This window comes from Amphibalanus amphitrite, unplaced genomic scaffold (assembly GCF_019059575.1).
Source record: "Amphibalanus amphitrite isolate SeventyFive unplaced genomic scaffold, NRLGWU_Aamphi_draft 001116F_arrow, whole genome shotgun sequence".
NCBI lineage: Eukaryota > Metazoa > Arthropoda > Thecostraca > Balanomorpha > Balanidae > Amphibalanus > Amphibalanus amphitrite.
In genome coordinates, this window is record NW_024882610.1 from 104,837 (window position 1) to 121,995 (window position 17,159).

The window sequence follows — 17,159 nt, forward strand, 5'->3', positions numbered from 1 at the left end:
TCCTCCCCTTCAAAAAGTACGGACACCTAGGTCACAGGTGCACACCCGAGGCCTAACCTGGCGAATACGGTTGCGGGCGTCGCACTGGGCGGCCATAGCGGCTAACAGCAGTTGGCGGACGGATGGGGGTTCCGTCCGGCTCCGAATCCGAACTATCCGAGTCCGACAGAGCACATTCACTTTCAGCGCTACTCGGCGACTCCACACGACCGGAAACTTCATCGGAGCGGACCGCCAGCAATGGCCCGACAGCGGTCCGACCTAACAGCGGAATACAGGCACCGAGGTCCGGTTCCTCGTCAGACATACTGACAGTGACAGGAACCGTCACACATGTCGACCGTTCTGAATCGTCCCGCACAGAACTTTCTACTTTCTTCAGGTTACTACCATGCACAAGCACCTGCTTTCGTCCCCGCTTAATCCTATAATCAGGTCGCTGCACTTTGACGACTACATATGGTCCAGTAAAACGAGCGGACAGTTTCCTGCTCTTACCACGCTTCACTGCCTGCACTTTTAGCATCACCGTATCGCCTACTTCAATGTCACTCGTTCCAGCCACAGACGAGCGCGACTGGCTGTCCTGCAGTGACTGATGGGCCTGGTCGCGGTCCACCTCGAGACGGCGCTTCAGGTCACTCACATAATTCGCGTAAGTGTCACACTGCAGCTTATCTGCGTCATCAATGATCTCACTCACAACGGGCACACGCGGGTAAACACCATACACCAACTCGAACGGCGAATATCCTGTCGTGGTGTGCTGTGAGAACCGATAGGCTGACACACACACACTGACCCACCGGTCCCAATCAGCCTGGTTCTCACTCACATAATGGGTGAGCATATCGCACAGAGTGCGGTTGAACCGCTCGGTTTGACCATTCGTTTGTGGATGGTACGACGTGCATCGTAGCTTTTGGATCCCCAATAGCTCACAAATCCGCTTAACTAGCGCGCTTTCGAAGTTCGTGCCCTGATCTGTCAGAATGCTTTTCGGCACTCCAAAACGAGCAAAGAGCTCCACGAAACAGTCGGCCACGGTCGTGGCCTTCTGGTCAGGAATACAATAGGTCTCCACCCACTTCGTGAACAAGTCCGACACGACTAGAACGTACCTGTTCCCAGCATCTGAACAAGGCAGTGGTCCAAGAATATCTGCCGACCACTGGGAGAACGGCTCCCCTACGACAGGTACACTACCTACACCTTCTCGGTGAGAACGGTTCGGCCTTTTCACCCGCGCGCATCCGAGACATGCACGGCAGTAGTCGCGCACGGTCACTTTCAGGTTATGCCAGTAGTAATGACGCGTGATCTGACTCATCGTACGCTTCAACCCGAAATGCGCCGCCATTGGCACATCGTGAGCAAGGCGTATCACGTGACTCTGCATGCCTAACGGCACGATTATCTGCGGCTCACGGTCTGAAATGGTCTGTCGGTACACGAGGCCATCGCGAACAAACAGGCTGTCTCTATCACGCATATAGAACGTACCGACGTCACCAAGTCTCGCATCGTTCGTGCTCCCAGTCCGTAGTCAGTCCATGACAACTGACAGCACCGGGTCCTCCCGCGTCGCCTGCTGCAGCTCAGGCAAGCTGAGCCGGCTAGACGTCGCCTCCGCCCCGACAGCAGCTTCGTCAGCCGCCGAGCTTTTCAGCTCCACAGCTCGGACCGTCGCCGGCACGTCACCTTCGGCCAGCTCACACGAGTCACCATTTGGCACGCAGCCAACACTGACACTAGACAGTCCTTGTTTTGGCACGCAGCCAACACTGACACTAGACAGTCCTTGTTTTGGCACACAGCCAGCACAGCCACCAGACAGTCCCTGTTTTGGCACACAGCCAGCATCACCAGACAGTCCTTGTTTTGGCACACAGCCAGCATCGGCAGACAGTCCTTGTTTTGGCACACAGCCAGCACTGTCACCATCACCACAGTCCCTGGACAGTGCGTCCGCGTGGGGAATCGCAGTCCCCGGTCGGTGAACCACCGTAAAGTCATACTGGGACAACTCCATGACCCAGCGAGCCAGCCGACCAGACGGATCCTTTAGGCTCCAGAGCCACTTGAGCGCCTGGTGGTCCGTCACGACGACGAACTCAGTCCCGAGGATGTACCATCGGAACCTGGTCACGGCCCGAATCACAGCGAGCAGCTCGTGCTCAGTCGTCGTGTAGCGCGACTGACAGTCCGTCCATTTTCCCGAAGCGAAGGCGACTGCATACTCGCCATCACCATCACACTGGCTCAGAGTCGCGCCCCAGCCGCGCGAGCACGCATCGGTCGTGATCCGAAACGGCTGCTCCGGGTCCGGCGGCCGGACCACAGGGAAGGCAGCCACCGCCTTCCGGAGATCCTGGAAGCTCCGCTCTGCTGCCTCCGTCCACTCGAACGAGTGCCGGCGAGTCAGGTCAGTCAGACCCACCGCGCGCACACTGAAGTGAGGAATCAGGTGACGGAAGTAGCCCGCCATCCCCACGAATCGCAGCACCTCCTTCACGCTGCTCGGCCTCTTGTAGGCCGTGATCGCAGCCACGTTGTCGTACGCCGGCCGGATACACCCCTCAGAGATCACGTGGGACAGAAACGTGACCTCAGACTGTGCGAAGCGGCACTTCTGGGGGTTCAGGCGGATCCCGCTCCGCTCGAGCCGCTCGAATACCTCCCTCAGAACAGCGACATGCTGCTCTAGAGTCTCCGTGAAGATGAGTACGTCGTCCAGATACACGACCACTGACTGGTGCAGCAGGTCCTTCAGCACCGTCGTCATCATCCGCTGGTACGTTGCCGGTCCATTGCACATACCAAAGGCCAGGACTTGGTAGCAGAATTGCCCCTGATCGGTGACGAAGGCTGTCTTCTCTTGTGCCGATTCGTCCAGTTTCACTTGCCAGTACGCAGCCTTCTGATCGAGCTGCGAGAAGACACGGCATTTGGGACCGATCGACGCCAGCAGCGACTCTATCCTAGGTAGAGGAAAAGAGTCTTTCACGGTGCAGCGGTTCAGCTCCCTGAAGTCAGTACATACTCGAAAGCTCTTGCTTCCCTTCTTCTTTACAAGAAGCACCGGGCTCGCGTACGGGCTGGCACACTCCCGTATCACGCCCATTGACAGCATGTCCGCGATCTGCTGGTTGGCAGTCTCTCGCAGAGCCGGCGGAATCGGGTACGGCTTCTTTTTCCGCGGCTCCTCCATCAGCTCTATGCGATGTTCGACAGCTGTGACTCGTCCGAGCTGCCCTGGCGAGCTGAACACGTCCGACTGGTCCAGCACCGCCTTCAGCTTCTCCTGATCCACTGTTGACAGGTGAGACAGGTCAGCCTGTGCCTTCACCTGGTCCAGGAACGGCATCACCTCTTCATCCAGACTGTCCTCGAAGTCCTCCACCGCACCATCTGTCACCACACACCGGCACACGGTGGCGGCCGGCTCTCTAACCTCCTGTCCAAAACATGAGAGCACACCGGTACTGAAGTTGACAGCCACTTCAGCCGCCTTTAGAAAGTCTGTGCCGAGTAGCACACAGTCACTGCACTCGGCGACCAGGACCTCCATGGTCACCTCACCTGCAGTGCCTGGCACATGCAGAACCACATCTGCAGCTCCGTGAACATGGAGACTTTCCTGTCCAGCTCCCACCACAGCCTTTCGGCTGTGTCGCAGCTGCAGCTGACACCTGTCGGCCGTCGATCGCGACAGAAGCGTCCGCTCACTGCCGCTGTCCACGACTGCATCCTGCACTAGCCGTCCATTCACCGTCACGTCCAGCTTCAACGTCGAACCGACAACCACTCGCCTGTTGGCCGTCACAGCTCCTGGTCCTGCACCACTGGTTCCACCACTGGCACCCCCCATGGCACCACCTCGGTTACCACCACTGGCACAGTATCGACTGATGTGCCCCACACCTCCGCACTTATAGCACTTAATGCCCTTTGAGCCGCCTGACCGGCTCCCTCCTTTGCACTGTTTGGCAATATGTCCCATCTGGCCACACGAATAACACTTTCGACTCACAGATCTTCCAGTCTCCTGGCAGCGCCTCGCTGCTGACCTCTGCTTGCCATGGAGCAGAGTCATGTGAGTCACCAGCTGGTCCAGCGAGGACAGGTCGCCCTCTCCCAGCTTGTGCGACCAGGCCTCTGGCGCACCCTTAATCGCCTGTACGATGGTCATGCGGTCCAGAGACTCTACTGTCAGCTCTGGCATGACCTGCTGAATCTGACTCTTCAGCGCTTCTACGTACTCCCGCGGAGTTTCGCCTGGCTGCAGACGACGCTGGTCCAGCCCTTGAAGGATCTGACCCTTCATCACCTCCGGCGTCAGGAGATGCAGCACCTTTTCTTCGGCAGCACTGACTGTAGCATCCCGTTCAGCAGCCTGTACTTCCGCCTCAACCCGGTCGGCCACCCAGGCCGCCCGCCTGCACGAGCCGAGGGCATAGCAGATCAAGTCCAGGGCCACCACGCCCGACAGGTTTTTCAAGCTCGCATAACGCCGAAACTGCTTGAAGAAACGCCGTGGTTCGGCGTACTCGAACACGGGGAGGGGCAGGCTCAGTGCCCCAGTCGCCCCGGCACTCGTGTCCACCGAGTTATCCATCACCGGTCCCGTATCACACAGATTATCCGTCCGGTATCCGTTCACTCAGTTTATTTACATCATCACACTGGGCGCCGCCATGACACACCTGACCGGTGGCGCCACTCGCGGAATAGTCCCGAAGCTTCCCTGTGACGTCACGTCCGGCTAGCGCTCTTCCCGCTGCCGGCCGACGCCATCTTCGATGAACTTCGGCACACTGATCGGTTTCGCTCACGCCGACTGCGGCACGCGGCGCCGGTTATAATCTCACCGCTGAATGTTACGATTACTAGAACTTTATTAAACTTAATTTAAACACGAAGGTAGCACTGTAACCGCTTACTAATGCTCAAAACTCTCGGCCACACAAGCCGGCCGCCCGCCGCCACACAGGTCCGTCGCGAGAAGGACAAACAGCGCCTCTGGCGGCCGGCCGACAAATTACGATCAGCTGATCGACAAAACTGGGTCACCGGATCGGCGCGCGACGGCCGATCGTCAACAGCGGCAGCTGATCCACAACAATATATTTCCAATCATCTTGCGAATAAATGTTCCGATTGCCTACAGCTCCTAGTCTGCGAACACCTGACCAACTTCCGCGGTTGTCTCCTCCCCTTGCCCTCGTCCGTAGACCGTAGTGATGTTTTGCCAGCCGCGAACGTATATAGGGAGGGCCGAGGGGGTCCGTTGGACCCCCCCCCCCCCACACACACACCTTTGCCGTTCGGCCTGTGGTCGAACTAAAGCTTCGCGGAAAAAAACGAGCGTGCTGCCCGTGATGAGAGAAAGCCGATGATACCAAATTTTAAGGCCAGTTGGTTGACCTCCCAGGTCAGGTCAATGACATAAAAGTCGGGGAAATCGGGACCTGTCAGAACTTCGTAGTGAGGTTTCATTGGGTTTTCGGGGCGCTGATCACGAATTTAATGTTAATTTTGATCATGCATGATGTCTTCATGCATTTAGGCCAGGTCGGGTCAGGTCAGGTCCCGTCAACCAGTAGGCGTCCTGCGGGGTATTCATAGTTGGTGTCAAACACCGCTGAGCACTTCGTAATAACCGCAGGTTGGTTTGAAATAGACAAACACTATTCGTTAGATATGCTACGAAGGCACCACAACTACATACTTCGTAAATGTTCAAATGGCTGCTAAGTTCGAAATCAGCTTCAAAACTAGCCTAAAACATGTACAACTAAAAAAAGGAACCAAGATCATCAAAGGTCAATGACCTAACCTGACCTCCACGTGACCTTGACACCCACCATTACGCATGTTGTGATGGGACCAGCATCATTTCACATGTTTGGATGCTTAAAACCACAAAAAGACCGCAAACACGCGGATAATATGAGCCGACGACGAATCGCGATTCCGGCCGAACATGGTTTCGAGAAGAAATAGATCACACTGGTCATTAGGTATAGGCAGGGTCATGAAATTTTCAGGGTAGGTGTGAAATTATAGAACTCGAAGGACCTAAAAGTTTTGTCACGATCGGCCGCTTTATGCGCGAGTTATTCGCGACAAACCGTGGGGGGGGGGGGTTCGTTCCCACCAGTTCCCTTCCCCATAAGTGCGAGGGGCCGGCCCCGACTGGGCCCGGCGGTGCATATAGGGCAGAGAAGGCACCGTGCCTAAGAAGATAAGAATCTCGTCCAGTTCCCGGCCATATTGACATCCTGGTCCTGTCAATCTTCCACCAGCCCCCTAAACTGTCCCCGTCCCCCATCCGGTCCCTCTAGATGACCCAAATACGGACCGGCGTGCGGGGGTCGAGCAGGAATAACAACACGGACGAACGGCGTGATGCTTCAGTCGAGGAGGAGCTGAGAAGGCCGTGTCAGGTGAGCTGCTGCAGTTTGGTGCACCAGGGAGTGTTTGGAGCTCTCGAGGGCTGAGCTGCTGGTTTGGTGCAGTGGTTGGAGCTCGAGAGAGGTGAGTTGCTGGTTTGGCGCAACAGGGAGTGTTGGGAAGTTCTGGAGGGGTGAGCTGCTGAATCAGGGACCGGAGAGGGGGCAGGAGTTGTTGGACCGAGGGCGAGAGTTGAGACTGCTTTGATATATGATAGTGTGAACGTAAATTTAATAAGAGTGGAAACGGCCGCTCGGGCAAGTTGCAACCGTGTTATTTCATGATATAGGTAAAAAGGATATGACACAAATCGGTTTATTTTGGGTAGCTGAAGCCTGAAATTTGGGTTTATCTAGGTATAGCCCACTATGGTTCATCCCGTCTAAAGGCATAAACAAAGCAAATGTTGATAGTTAATACAACGGTTTTGACTGTGCAAACTGCAATAACACACGTAGTTTATCACATCGCACTCACAGTACAATGTATCTAGCCATTCACGGTTCCATTCCAGGTTCAATCTGATGTCAGGATTCATCCCGTTACAATCTGTAGCGTGACGCGGTCGACGTACGACGGTTTGTTTCAGAATGCGACCCCATCCGTCCCCCCTGCTCCTGTCGGCGCTGCTACTGTTGGTGCCCGCGGTGACCTGCGCTGACCCAGCTCAACGGATCGCTGCGGCGTCCCGCAGACCTCCCGCCAGTCTCAGTGGTCGGACCGGACGGTTCCTGAGCCTGTCCCCGCCACCTCCGCCTCCGCCGGCCGCCGTGCCCGTCTACAGCGCTCCGGCGTTCGCCGACGGCGCCAGCGCCGACCAGCTGGCCGTGTACGACTACTCGAACGTACGGAGCGACCTGGCGCACTACTCGCGCACGCTGGACACGGCGTTTGGCCTGCTGGTGGCCCTGCTGGGCGTGCTGCTGCTGCCGCTGCTGGTGCCGCTGCTGGTGGCAGCGGTGGCGCCCTGGCTGCTGGACACTCTGACACGTGCCCTCGCCGAGTATTAGCCACTGCCAGAGCTTTTCAAATGTAGAACTGATCATGTGAAGTGTGTTCACTGTACAACTTATTTATGCAGAAATACAAAGTATGCTTTTAGTGTTCATTTGCGGCTTTATTTGTCAAAGCTACATATACAGCGAACATGCTTGAAGCAAGTTAGTAAGAAGAACATTTATTTGCCCAAGTGTTATTGACATTTCAGTAGCAACTCCGTATAAGTTCTCAGAACGTCATCATAAAGCATTGTCTTCATTGCCTTTAAGTTGCGTCATGCGATTCCATTCCATATAATATCCACTTAGAAATATATCAGGTTAAGTAGCCATTAACGTGGGCTCTTTCGAGAAGTTATTCTTGATTAACTCTACATTTTACACTTTTTTTCTTAACTTCGTGGACATTAACGTTCTCGGTTTTACCGGCTGCCTGGTAGGATGACATGACACTCAGGCTAACTTATGTCCGTGAAGTTAGCGTCAGCAACAGCAACGAATACAGCGTCGGATTCAGAATCGCTTCAAAAACTGCTATCAGGTCAATTGGGGGACGGGGAACACGAATATGGCATTTATTTTGCCCTAGCTCCCTTCCTTCATCCCTTAATCGTCCCTTAAAGGACGGGGCGCGTCAAAAGTGCCCCAAGGCTTCGTCTGATCGCCTAAATAATGGTCTCAATCGATTCCTCGGGTCAATATCTAACCTCAGTCGAAGGTTCCAGACCTGTGGCTCCTATCCCTCATCCCTTAATCGTCCCTTAAAGGACGGGGCGCGTCAAAAGTGCCCCAAGGCTTCGTCTGAGCGCCAAAATAATGGTCGCAATCGATTCCTCGGGTCAATATCTAACCTCAGTCGCAGGTTCCAGACCTGTGGCTCCTATCCCTCATCCCTTAATCGTCCCTTAAAAGACGGGGCGCGTCAAAAGTGCCCCAAGGCTTCGTCTGATCGCCAAAATAATGGTCTCAATCGATTCATCGGGTCAATATCTAACCTCAGTCGAGGGTTCCAGACCTGTGGCTCCTATCCCTCATCCCTTAATCGTCCCTTAAAGGACGAGGCGCGTCAAAAGTGCCACAAGAATTCGTCTGATCGCCAAAATAATGGTCGCAATCGATTCCTCGGGTCAATATCTAACCTCAGTCGAAGGTTCCAGACCTGTGGCTCCTATCCCTCATCCCTTAATCGTCCCTTATAGGACGGGGCGCGTCAAAAGTGCCCCAAGGCTTCGTCTGATCGCCAAAATAATGACCGCAATCAATTCCTCGGGTCAATATCTAACCTCAGTCGAAGGTTCCAGACCTGTGGCTCCTATCCCTCATCCCTTAATCGTCCCTTAAAGGACGGGGCGCGTCAAAAGTGCCCCAAGGCTTCGTCTTATCGCCAAAATAATGGTCGCAATCGATTCCTCGGGTCAATATCTAACCTCAGTCGAAGGTTCCAGACCTGTGGCTCCTATCCCTCATCCCTTAATCGTCCCTTAAAGGACGGGGCGCGTCAAAAGTGCCCCAAGGCTTCGTCTGATCGCCAAAATAATGGTCTCAATCGATTCCTCGGGTCAATATCTAACCTTAGTCGAAAGTTCCAGACCTGTGGCTCCTATCCCTCATCCCTTAATCGTCCCTTAAAGGACGGGGCGCGTCAAAAGTGCCCCAAGGCTTCGTCTGATCGCCAAAATAATGGTCTCAATCGATTCCTCGGGTCAATATCTAACCTCAGTCGAAGGTTCCAGACCTGTGGCTCCTATCCCTCATCCCTAAATCGTCCCTTAAAGGACGGGGCGCGTCAAAAGTGCCCCAAGGCTTCGTCTGATCGCCAAAATAATGGTCGCAATCGATTCCTCGGGTCAATATCTAACCTCAGTCGAAGGTTCCAGACCTGTGGCTCCTATCCCTCATCCCTTAATCGTCCCTCAAAGGACGGGGCGCGTCAAAAGTGCCCCAAGGCTTCGTCTGATCGCCAAAATAATGGTCTCAATCGATTCCTCGGGTCAATATCTAACCTCAGTCAAAGGTTCCAGACCTGTGGCTCCTATCCCTCATCCCTTAATCGTCCCTTAAAGGACGGGGCGCGTCAAAAGTGCCACAAGGCTTCGTCTGATCGCCAAAATAATGGTCGCAATCGATTCCTCGGGTCAATATCTAACCTCAGTCGAAGGTTCCAGACCTGTGGCTCCTATCCCTCATCCCTTAATCGTCCCTTATAGGACGGGGCGCGTCAAAAGTGCCCCAAGGCTTCGTCTGATCGCCAAAATAATGGTCGCAATCGATTCCTCGGGTCAATATCTAACCTCAGTCGAAGGTTCCAGACCTGTGGCTCCTATCCCTCATCCCTTAATCGTCCCTTAAAGGACGGGGTGCGTCAAAAGTGCCCCAAGGCTTCGTCTGATCGCCAAAATAATGGTCTCAATCGATTCATCGGGTCAATATCTAACCTCAGTCGAGGGTTCCAGACCTGTGGCTCCTATCCCTCATCCCTTAATCGTCCCTTAAAGGACGGGGCGCGTCAAAAGTGCCACAAGAATTCGTCTGATCGCCAAAATAATGGTCGCAATCGATTCCTCGGGTCAATATCTAACCTCAGTCGAAGGTTCCAGACCTGTGGCTCCTATCCCTCATCCCTTAATCGTCCCTTATAGGACGGGGCGCGTCAAAAGTGCCCCAAGGCTTCGTTTGATCGCCAAAATAATGGTCTCAATCGATTCCTCGGGTCAATATCTAACCTCAGTCGAAGGTTCCAGACCTGTGGCTCCTATCCCTCATCCCTAAATCGTCCCTTAAAGGACGGGGCGCGTCAAAAGTGCCCCAAGGCTTCGTCTGATCGCCAAAATAATGGTCGCAATCGATTCCTCGGGTCAATATCTAACCTCAGTCGAAGGTTCCAGACCTGTGGCTCCTATCCCTCATCCCTTAATCGTCCCTTAAAGGACGGGGCGCGTCAAAAGTGCCCCAAGGCTTCGTCTGAGCGCCAAAATAATGGTCGCAATCGATTCCTCGGGTCAATATCTAACCTCAGTCGAAGGTTCCAGACCTGTGGCTCCTATCCCTCATCCCTTAATCGTCCCTTAAAGGACGGGGCGCGTCAAAAGTGCCCCAAGGCTTCGTCTGATCGCCAAAATAATGGTCTCAATCGATTCATCGGGTCAATATCTAACCTCAGTCGAGGGTTCCAGACCTGTGGCTCCTATCCCTCATCCCTTAATCCTCCCTTAAAGGACGGGGCGCGTCAAAAGTGCCACAAGGCTTCGTCTGATCGCCAAAATAATGGTCGCAATCGATTCCTCGGGTCAATATCTAACCTCAGTCGAAGGTTCCAGACCTGTGGCTCCTATCCCTCATCCCTTAATCGTCCCTTATAGGACGGGGCGCGTCAAAAGTGCCCCAAGGCTTCGTCTGATCGCCAAAATAATGACCGCAATCAATTCCTCGGGTCAATATCTAACCTCAGTCGAAGGTTCCAGACCTGTGGCTCCTATCCCTCATCCCTTAATCGTCCCTTAAAGGACGGGGCGCGTCAAAAGTGCCCCAAGGCTTCGTCTTATCGCCAAAATAATGGTCGCAATCGATTCCTCGGGTCAATATCTAACCTCAGTCGAAGGTTCCAGACCTGTGGCTCCTATCCCTCATCCCTTAATCGTCCCTTAAAGGACGGGGCGCGTCAAAAGTGCCCAAAGGCTTCGTCTGATCGCCAAAATAATGGTCTCAATCGATTCCACGGGTCAATATCTAACCTTAGTCGAAAGTTCCAGACCTGTGGCTCCTATCCCTCATCCCTTAATCGTCCCTTAAAGGACGGGGCGCGTCAAAAGTGCCCCAAGGCTTCGTCTGATCGCCAAAATAATGGTCTCAATCGATTCCTCGGGTCAATATCTAACCTCAGTCGAAGGTTCCAGACCTGTGGCTCCTATCCCTCATCCCTTAATCGTCCCTTATAGGACGGGGCGCGTCAAAAGTGCCCCAAGGCTTCGTCTGATCGCCAAAATAATGGTCTCAATCGATTCCTCGGGTCAATATCTAACCTCAGTCGAGGGTTCCAGACCTGTGGCTCCTATCCCTCATCCCTTAATCGTCCCTTAAAGGACGGGCGCGACAAAAGTGCCCCAAGGCTTCGTCTGATCGCCAAAATAATGGTCTCAATCGATTCTTCTGGTCAATATCTAACCTCAGTCGAGGGTTCCAGACCTGTGGCTCCTATCCCTCATCCCTTAATCGTCCCTTAAAGGACGGGGCGCGTCAAAAGTGCCACAAGGCTTCGTCTGATCGCCAAAATAATGGTCGCAATCGATTCCTCGGGTCAATATCTAACCTCAGTCGAAGGTTCCAGACCTGTGGCTCCTATCCCTCATCCCTTAATCGTCCCTTATAGGACGGGGCGCGTCAAAAGTGCCCCAAGGCTTCGTCTGATCGCCAAAATAATGGTCTCAATCGATTCCTCGGGTCAATATCTAACCTCAGTCGAGGGTTCCAGACCTGTGGCTCCTATCCCTCATCCCTTAATCGTCCCTTAAAGGACGGGGCGCGTCAAAAGTGCCACAAGGCTTCGTCTGATCGCCAAAATAATGGTCGCAATCGATTCCTCGGGTCAATACCTAACCTCAGTCGAAGGTTCCAGACCTGTGGCTCCTATCCCTCATCCCTTAATCGTCCCTTATAGGACGGGGCGCGTCAAAAGTGCCCCAAGGCTTCGTCTGATCGCCAAAATAATGGTCGCAATCGATTTCTCGGGTCAATATCTAACCTCAGTCGAAGGTTCCAGACCTGTGGCTCCTATCCCTCATCCCTTAATCGTCCCTTAAAGGACGGGGCGCGTCAAAAGTGCCCCAAGGCTTCGTCTGATCGCCAAAATAATGGTCGCAATCGATTCCTCGGGTCAATATCTAACCTCAGTCGAAGGTTCCAGACCTGTGGCTCCTATCCCTCATCCCTTAATCGTCCCTTAAAGGACGGGGCGCGTCAAAAGTGCCCCAAGGCTTCGTCTGATCGCCAAAATAATGGTCTCAATCGATTCCTCGGGTCAATATCTAACCTTAGTCGAAGGTTCCAGACCTGTGGCTCCTATCCCTCATCCCTTAATCGTCCCTTAAAGGACGGGGCGCGTCAAAAGTGCCCCAAAGCTTCGTCTGATCGCCAAAATAATGGTCTCAATCGATTCCTCGGGTCAATATCTAACCTCAGTCAAAGGTTCCAGACCTGTGGCTCCTATCCCTCATCCCTTAATCGTCCCTTAAAGGACGAGGCGCGTCAAAAGTGCCCCAAGGCTTCGTCTGATCGCCAAAATAATGGTCGCAATCGATTCCTCGGGTCAATATCTAACCTCAGTCGAAGGTTCCAGACCTGTGGCTCCTATTCCTCATCCTTAATCGTCCCTTAAAGGACGGGCGCGTCAAAAGTGCCCCAAGGCTTCGTCTGATCGCCAAAATAATGGTCTCAATCGATTCCTCTGGTCAATATCTAACCTCAGTCGAGGGTTCCAGACCTGTGGCTCCTATCCCTCATCCCTTAATCGTCCCTTAAAGGACGGGGCGCGTCAAAAGTGCCACAAGGCTTCGTCTGATCGCCAAAATAATGGTCGCAATCGATTCCTCGGGTCAATATCTAACCTCAGTCGAAGGTTCCAGACCTGTGGCTCCTATCTCTCATCCCTTAATCGTCCCTTATAGGACGGGGCGCGTCAAAAGTGCCCCAAGGCTTCGTCTGATCGCCAAAATAATGGTCGCAATCGATTCCTCGGGTCAATATCTAACCTCAGTCGAAGGTTCCAGACCTGTGGCTCCTATCCCTCATCCCTTAATCGCCCCTTAAAGGACGGGGCGCATCAAAAGTGCCCCAAGGCTTCGTCTGATTAAGGGATGAGGTTATTCGTACGATTAAGGGATGAGGAATAGGAGCCACAGGTCTTGAACCTTCGACTGAGGTTAGATATTGACCCGAGGAGTCGATTGCGACCATTATTTTGGAAATCAGACGAAGCCTTGGGGCACTTTTGACGCGCCCCGTCCTTTAAGGGACGATTAAGGGATGAGGGATAGGAGCCACAGGTCTGGAACTTTCGACTGAGGTTAGATATTGACCCGAGGATTCGATTGAGACCATTGTTTTGGCGATCAGACGAAGCCTTGGGGCACTTTTGACGCGCCCCGTCCTTTAAGGGACGATTAAGGGATAAGGGATAGGAGCCACAGGTCTGGAACCTTCGACTGAGGTTAGATATTGACCCGAGGATTCGATTGCGACCATTATTTTGGCGATCAGACGAAGCCTTGGGGCACTTTTCACGCGCCCCGTCCTTTAAGGGACGATTAAGGGATGAGGGATAGGAGCCACAGGTCTGGAACCTTCGACTGAGGTTAGATATTGACCCGAGGAATCGATTGCGACGCTTATTTTGGCGATCAGACGAAGCCTTGGGGCACTTTTGACGCGCCCCGTCCTTTAAGGGACGATTAAGGGATGAGAGATAGGAGCCACAGGTCTGGAACCTGCGACTGAGGTTAGATATTGACCCGAGGAATCGATTGCGACTATTATTTTGGCGATCACACGAAGCCTTGGGGCACTTTTGACGCGCCCCGTCCTTTAAGGGACGATTAAGGGATGAGGGATAGGAGCCACAGGTCTGGAACCTTCAACAGAGGTTAGATATTGACCCGAGGAATCGATTGCGACCATTATTTTGGCGATCAGACGAAGCCTTGGGGCATTTTTGACGCGCCCCGTCCTTTAGGGGACGATTAAGGGATGAGGGATAGAAGCCACAGGTCTGGAACCTTCGACTGAGGTTAGATATTGACCCGAGGAATCGATTGCGACCATTATTTTGGCGATCAGACGAAGCTTTGGGGCACTTTTGACGCGCCCCGTCCTTTAAGGGACGATTAAGGGATGAGGGATAGGAGCCACAGGTCTGGAACCTTCGACTGAGGTTAGATATTGACCCGAGAAATCGATTGCGACCATTATTTTGGCGCTCAGACGAAGCCTTGGGGCACTTTTGACGCGCCCCGTCCTTTAAGGGACGATTAAGGGATGAGGGATAGGAGCCACAGGTCTGGAACCTTCGACTGAGGTTAGATATTGACCCGAGGAATCGATTGCGACCATTATTTAGGCGATCAGACGAAGCCTTGGGGCACTTTTGACGCGCCCCGTCCTTTAAGGGGCGATTAAGGGATGAGGGATAGGAGCCACAGGTCTGGAACCTTCGACTGAGGTTAGATATTGACCCGAGAAATCGATTGCGACCATTATTTTGGCGATCAGACGAAGCCTTGGGGCACTTTTGACGCGCCCCGTCCTTTAAGGGACGATTAAGGGATGAGGAATAGGAGCCACAGGTCTTGAACCTTCGACTGAGGTTAGATATTGACCCGAGGAGTCGATTGCGACCATTATTTTGGAAATCAGACGAAGCCTTGGGGCACTTTTGACGCGCCCCGTCCTTTAAGGGACGATTAAGGGATGAGGGATAGGAGCCACAGGTCTGGAACTTTCGACTGAGGTTAGATATTGACCCGAGGATTCGATTGAGACCATTGTTTTGGCGATCAGACGAAGCCTTGGGGCACTTTTGACGCGCCCCGTCCTTTAAGGGACGATTAAGGGATAAGGGATAGGAGCCACAGGTCTGGAACCTTCGACTGAGGTTAGATATTGACCCGAGGATTCGATTGCGACCATTATTTTGGCGATCAGACGAAGCCTTGGGGCACTTTTCACGCGCCCCGTCCTTTAAGGGACGATTAAGGGATGAGGGATAGGAGCCACAGGTCTGGAACCTTCGACTGAGGTTAGATATTGACCCGAGGAATCGATTGCGACGCTTATTTTGGCGATCAGACGAAGCCTTGGGGCACTTTTGACGCGCCCCGTCCTTTAAGGGACGATTAAGGGATGAGGGATAGGAGCCACAGGTCTGGAACCTTCAACTGAGGTTAGATATTGACCCGAGGAATCGATTGCGACCATTATTTTGGCGATCAGACGAAGCCTTGGGGCACTTTTGACGCGCCCTGTCCTTTAAGGGACGATTAAGGGATGAGGGATAGGAGCCACAGGTCTGGAACCTTCGACTGAGGTTAGATATTGACCCGAGGAATCAATTGCGACCATTATTTTGGCGATCAGAGGAAGCCTTGGGGCACTTTTGACGCGCCCCGTCCTTTAAGGGACGATTAAGGGATGAGGGATAGGAGCCACAGGTCTGGAACCTTCGACTGAGGTTAGATATTGACCCGAGGAATCGATTGCGACCCTTATTTTGGCGATCAGACGAAGCCTTGGGGCAGTTTTGACGCGCCCCTTCCTTTAAGGGACGATTAAGGGATGAGGGATAGGAGCCACAGGTGTGGAACCTTCGACTGAGGTTAGATATTGACCCGAGGAATCGATTGCGACCCTTATTTTGGCGATCAGACGAAGCCTTGGGGCACTTTTGACGCGCCCCGTCCTTTAAGGGACGATTAAGGGATGAAGGAAGGGAGCTAGGGCAAAATAAATGTCATATTCGTGTTTCCCGTCCCCCAATTGACCTTATGGCAGTTTTTGAAGCGATTCTGAATCCGACGCTGTATTCGTTGCTGTTGCTGACGCTAACTTCACGGACATGGCTAACTTAGCGAGATATCCTCAAAGATGACAATGGTCTGATCCTGAGAATCATGAGGACCGATTATTTATTGTTGAAGAGCGCTCGAATAACGCCTTCCACTGTGTGGCCTTCTTGCTAAATCTTGATAGCTTTGAGGGTGGGATCCTAAATAACACATTATGCAGTGCCGACCGCCGACGTCTCCCCGACCGATACAAGGCGATCTAACCCAAATGGCGCATTCAGCGTTACTCTTTTTCAAAATGAAACTGCGCTGTGCTCTGTATAAACGCTAGTGCCACGCCAAAGTCATCGATATGAGATGCGGCTCGGCCGAGGGGCAGACATCCTCCAAACGCCGTCACTAGATGTCGGGCCAGTCGTCGACGGCGTGGTGCGTCCGGCGCCGGTCCAGTCGGCGGCGGCCCGCGCCGGTCACCCTCGGGTCGGCGACGCCGGATGGCGGGCCGACCTCTATCTGCCACGTCCGGCCGAGCGGCGTCCGCAGCACCAGGAAAGACGGCGCCCGAAGACCACCACGTGGCCTGCAGGGCCTATCTCCAGCACAGAGACATCCGGCATCCCCTCCGCTGAGGGGTGCAAAACCGCCGACCAACTGTTGAGCAATGAGGTCTTCACTTTGAACAAGATCCTCGCCGATCGGAGGTAAGTGAGACGATCTTGAGGCTGAATTTTGAAACACCATGCTCCACCAACATTGCTTTAGTTGCCAAAGTTGCATCCATTTTCGGTTTCAAATGTCTTGTGAATGATAAGGTCGGGGCTTAATCGTAATCTGAACTTAAGTTCTAATGGCACTTATATTTTCCCTCGACTTGACACGAATTGTCCGTCTTTCTATCTGTATGTCGGGCCAACTAATAGATGAACTGGCGGTTTGTTCGTCACTCCGCCGTAGCCTGTATGTATGTAGATCTGGGACTGTTCACTCCGCTGACTACCCATTCGTCCGTCCGTCCGTCCGTCCGTCCGTTCAGCCGTTCTGTCCGTCCGTTCATCCGTTCACCGTTGGTCCGTCCGTTGGTCCGTGCCGTCCGTTGGTCCTTGTGACGTTTGTTCATCCGTCTGTGTATCTGTCCCTTCAATTGCCTGCCAGA

General features: G+C 53.5%; 1 protein-coding gene across 1 annotated transcript; it reads left to right on the plus strand.

The window, feature by feature from the left end:
• Window positions 1-6,435: 6,435 nt before the first annotated feature.
• Window positions 6,436-7,564, plus strand: LOC122370266. The gene is made up of 2 exons (XM_043345722.1): window positions 6,436-6,540; window positions 7,046-7,564. The coding sequence occupies exon 2, from the start codon at window positions 7,047-7,049 to the stop codon at window positions 7,464-7,466; it is 420 nt and encodes a 139-aa protein (XP_043201657.1). The 5' UTR covers window positions 6,436-6,540; window position 7,046; the 3' UTR covers window positions 7,467-7,564.
• Window positions 7,565-17,159: the final 9,595 nt, after the last annotated feature.

Bases quoted from the DNA above. Each gene is read 5' to 3' on its own strand.
- LOC122370266 (XM_043345722.1), top strand. From the start codon at position 7,047: ATGCGACCCCATCCGTCCCCCCTGCTCCTGTCGGCGCTGCTACTGTTG.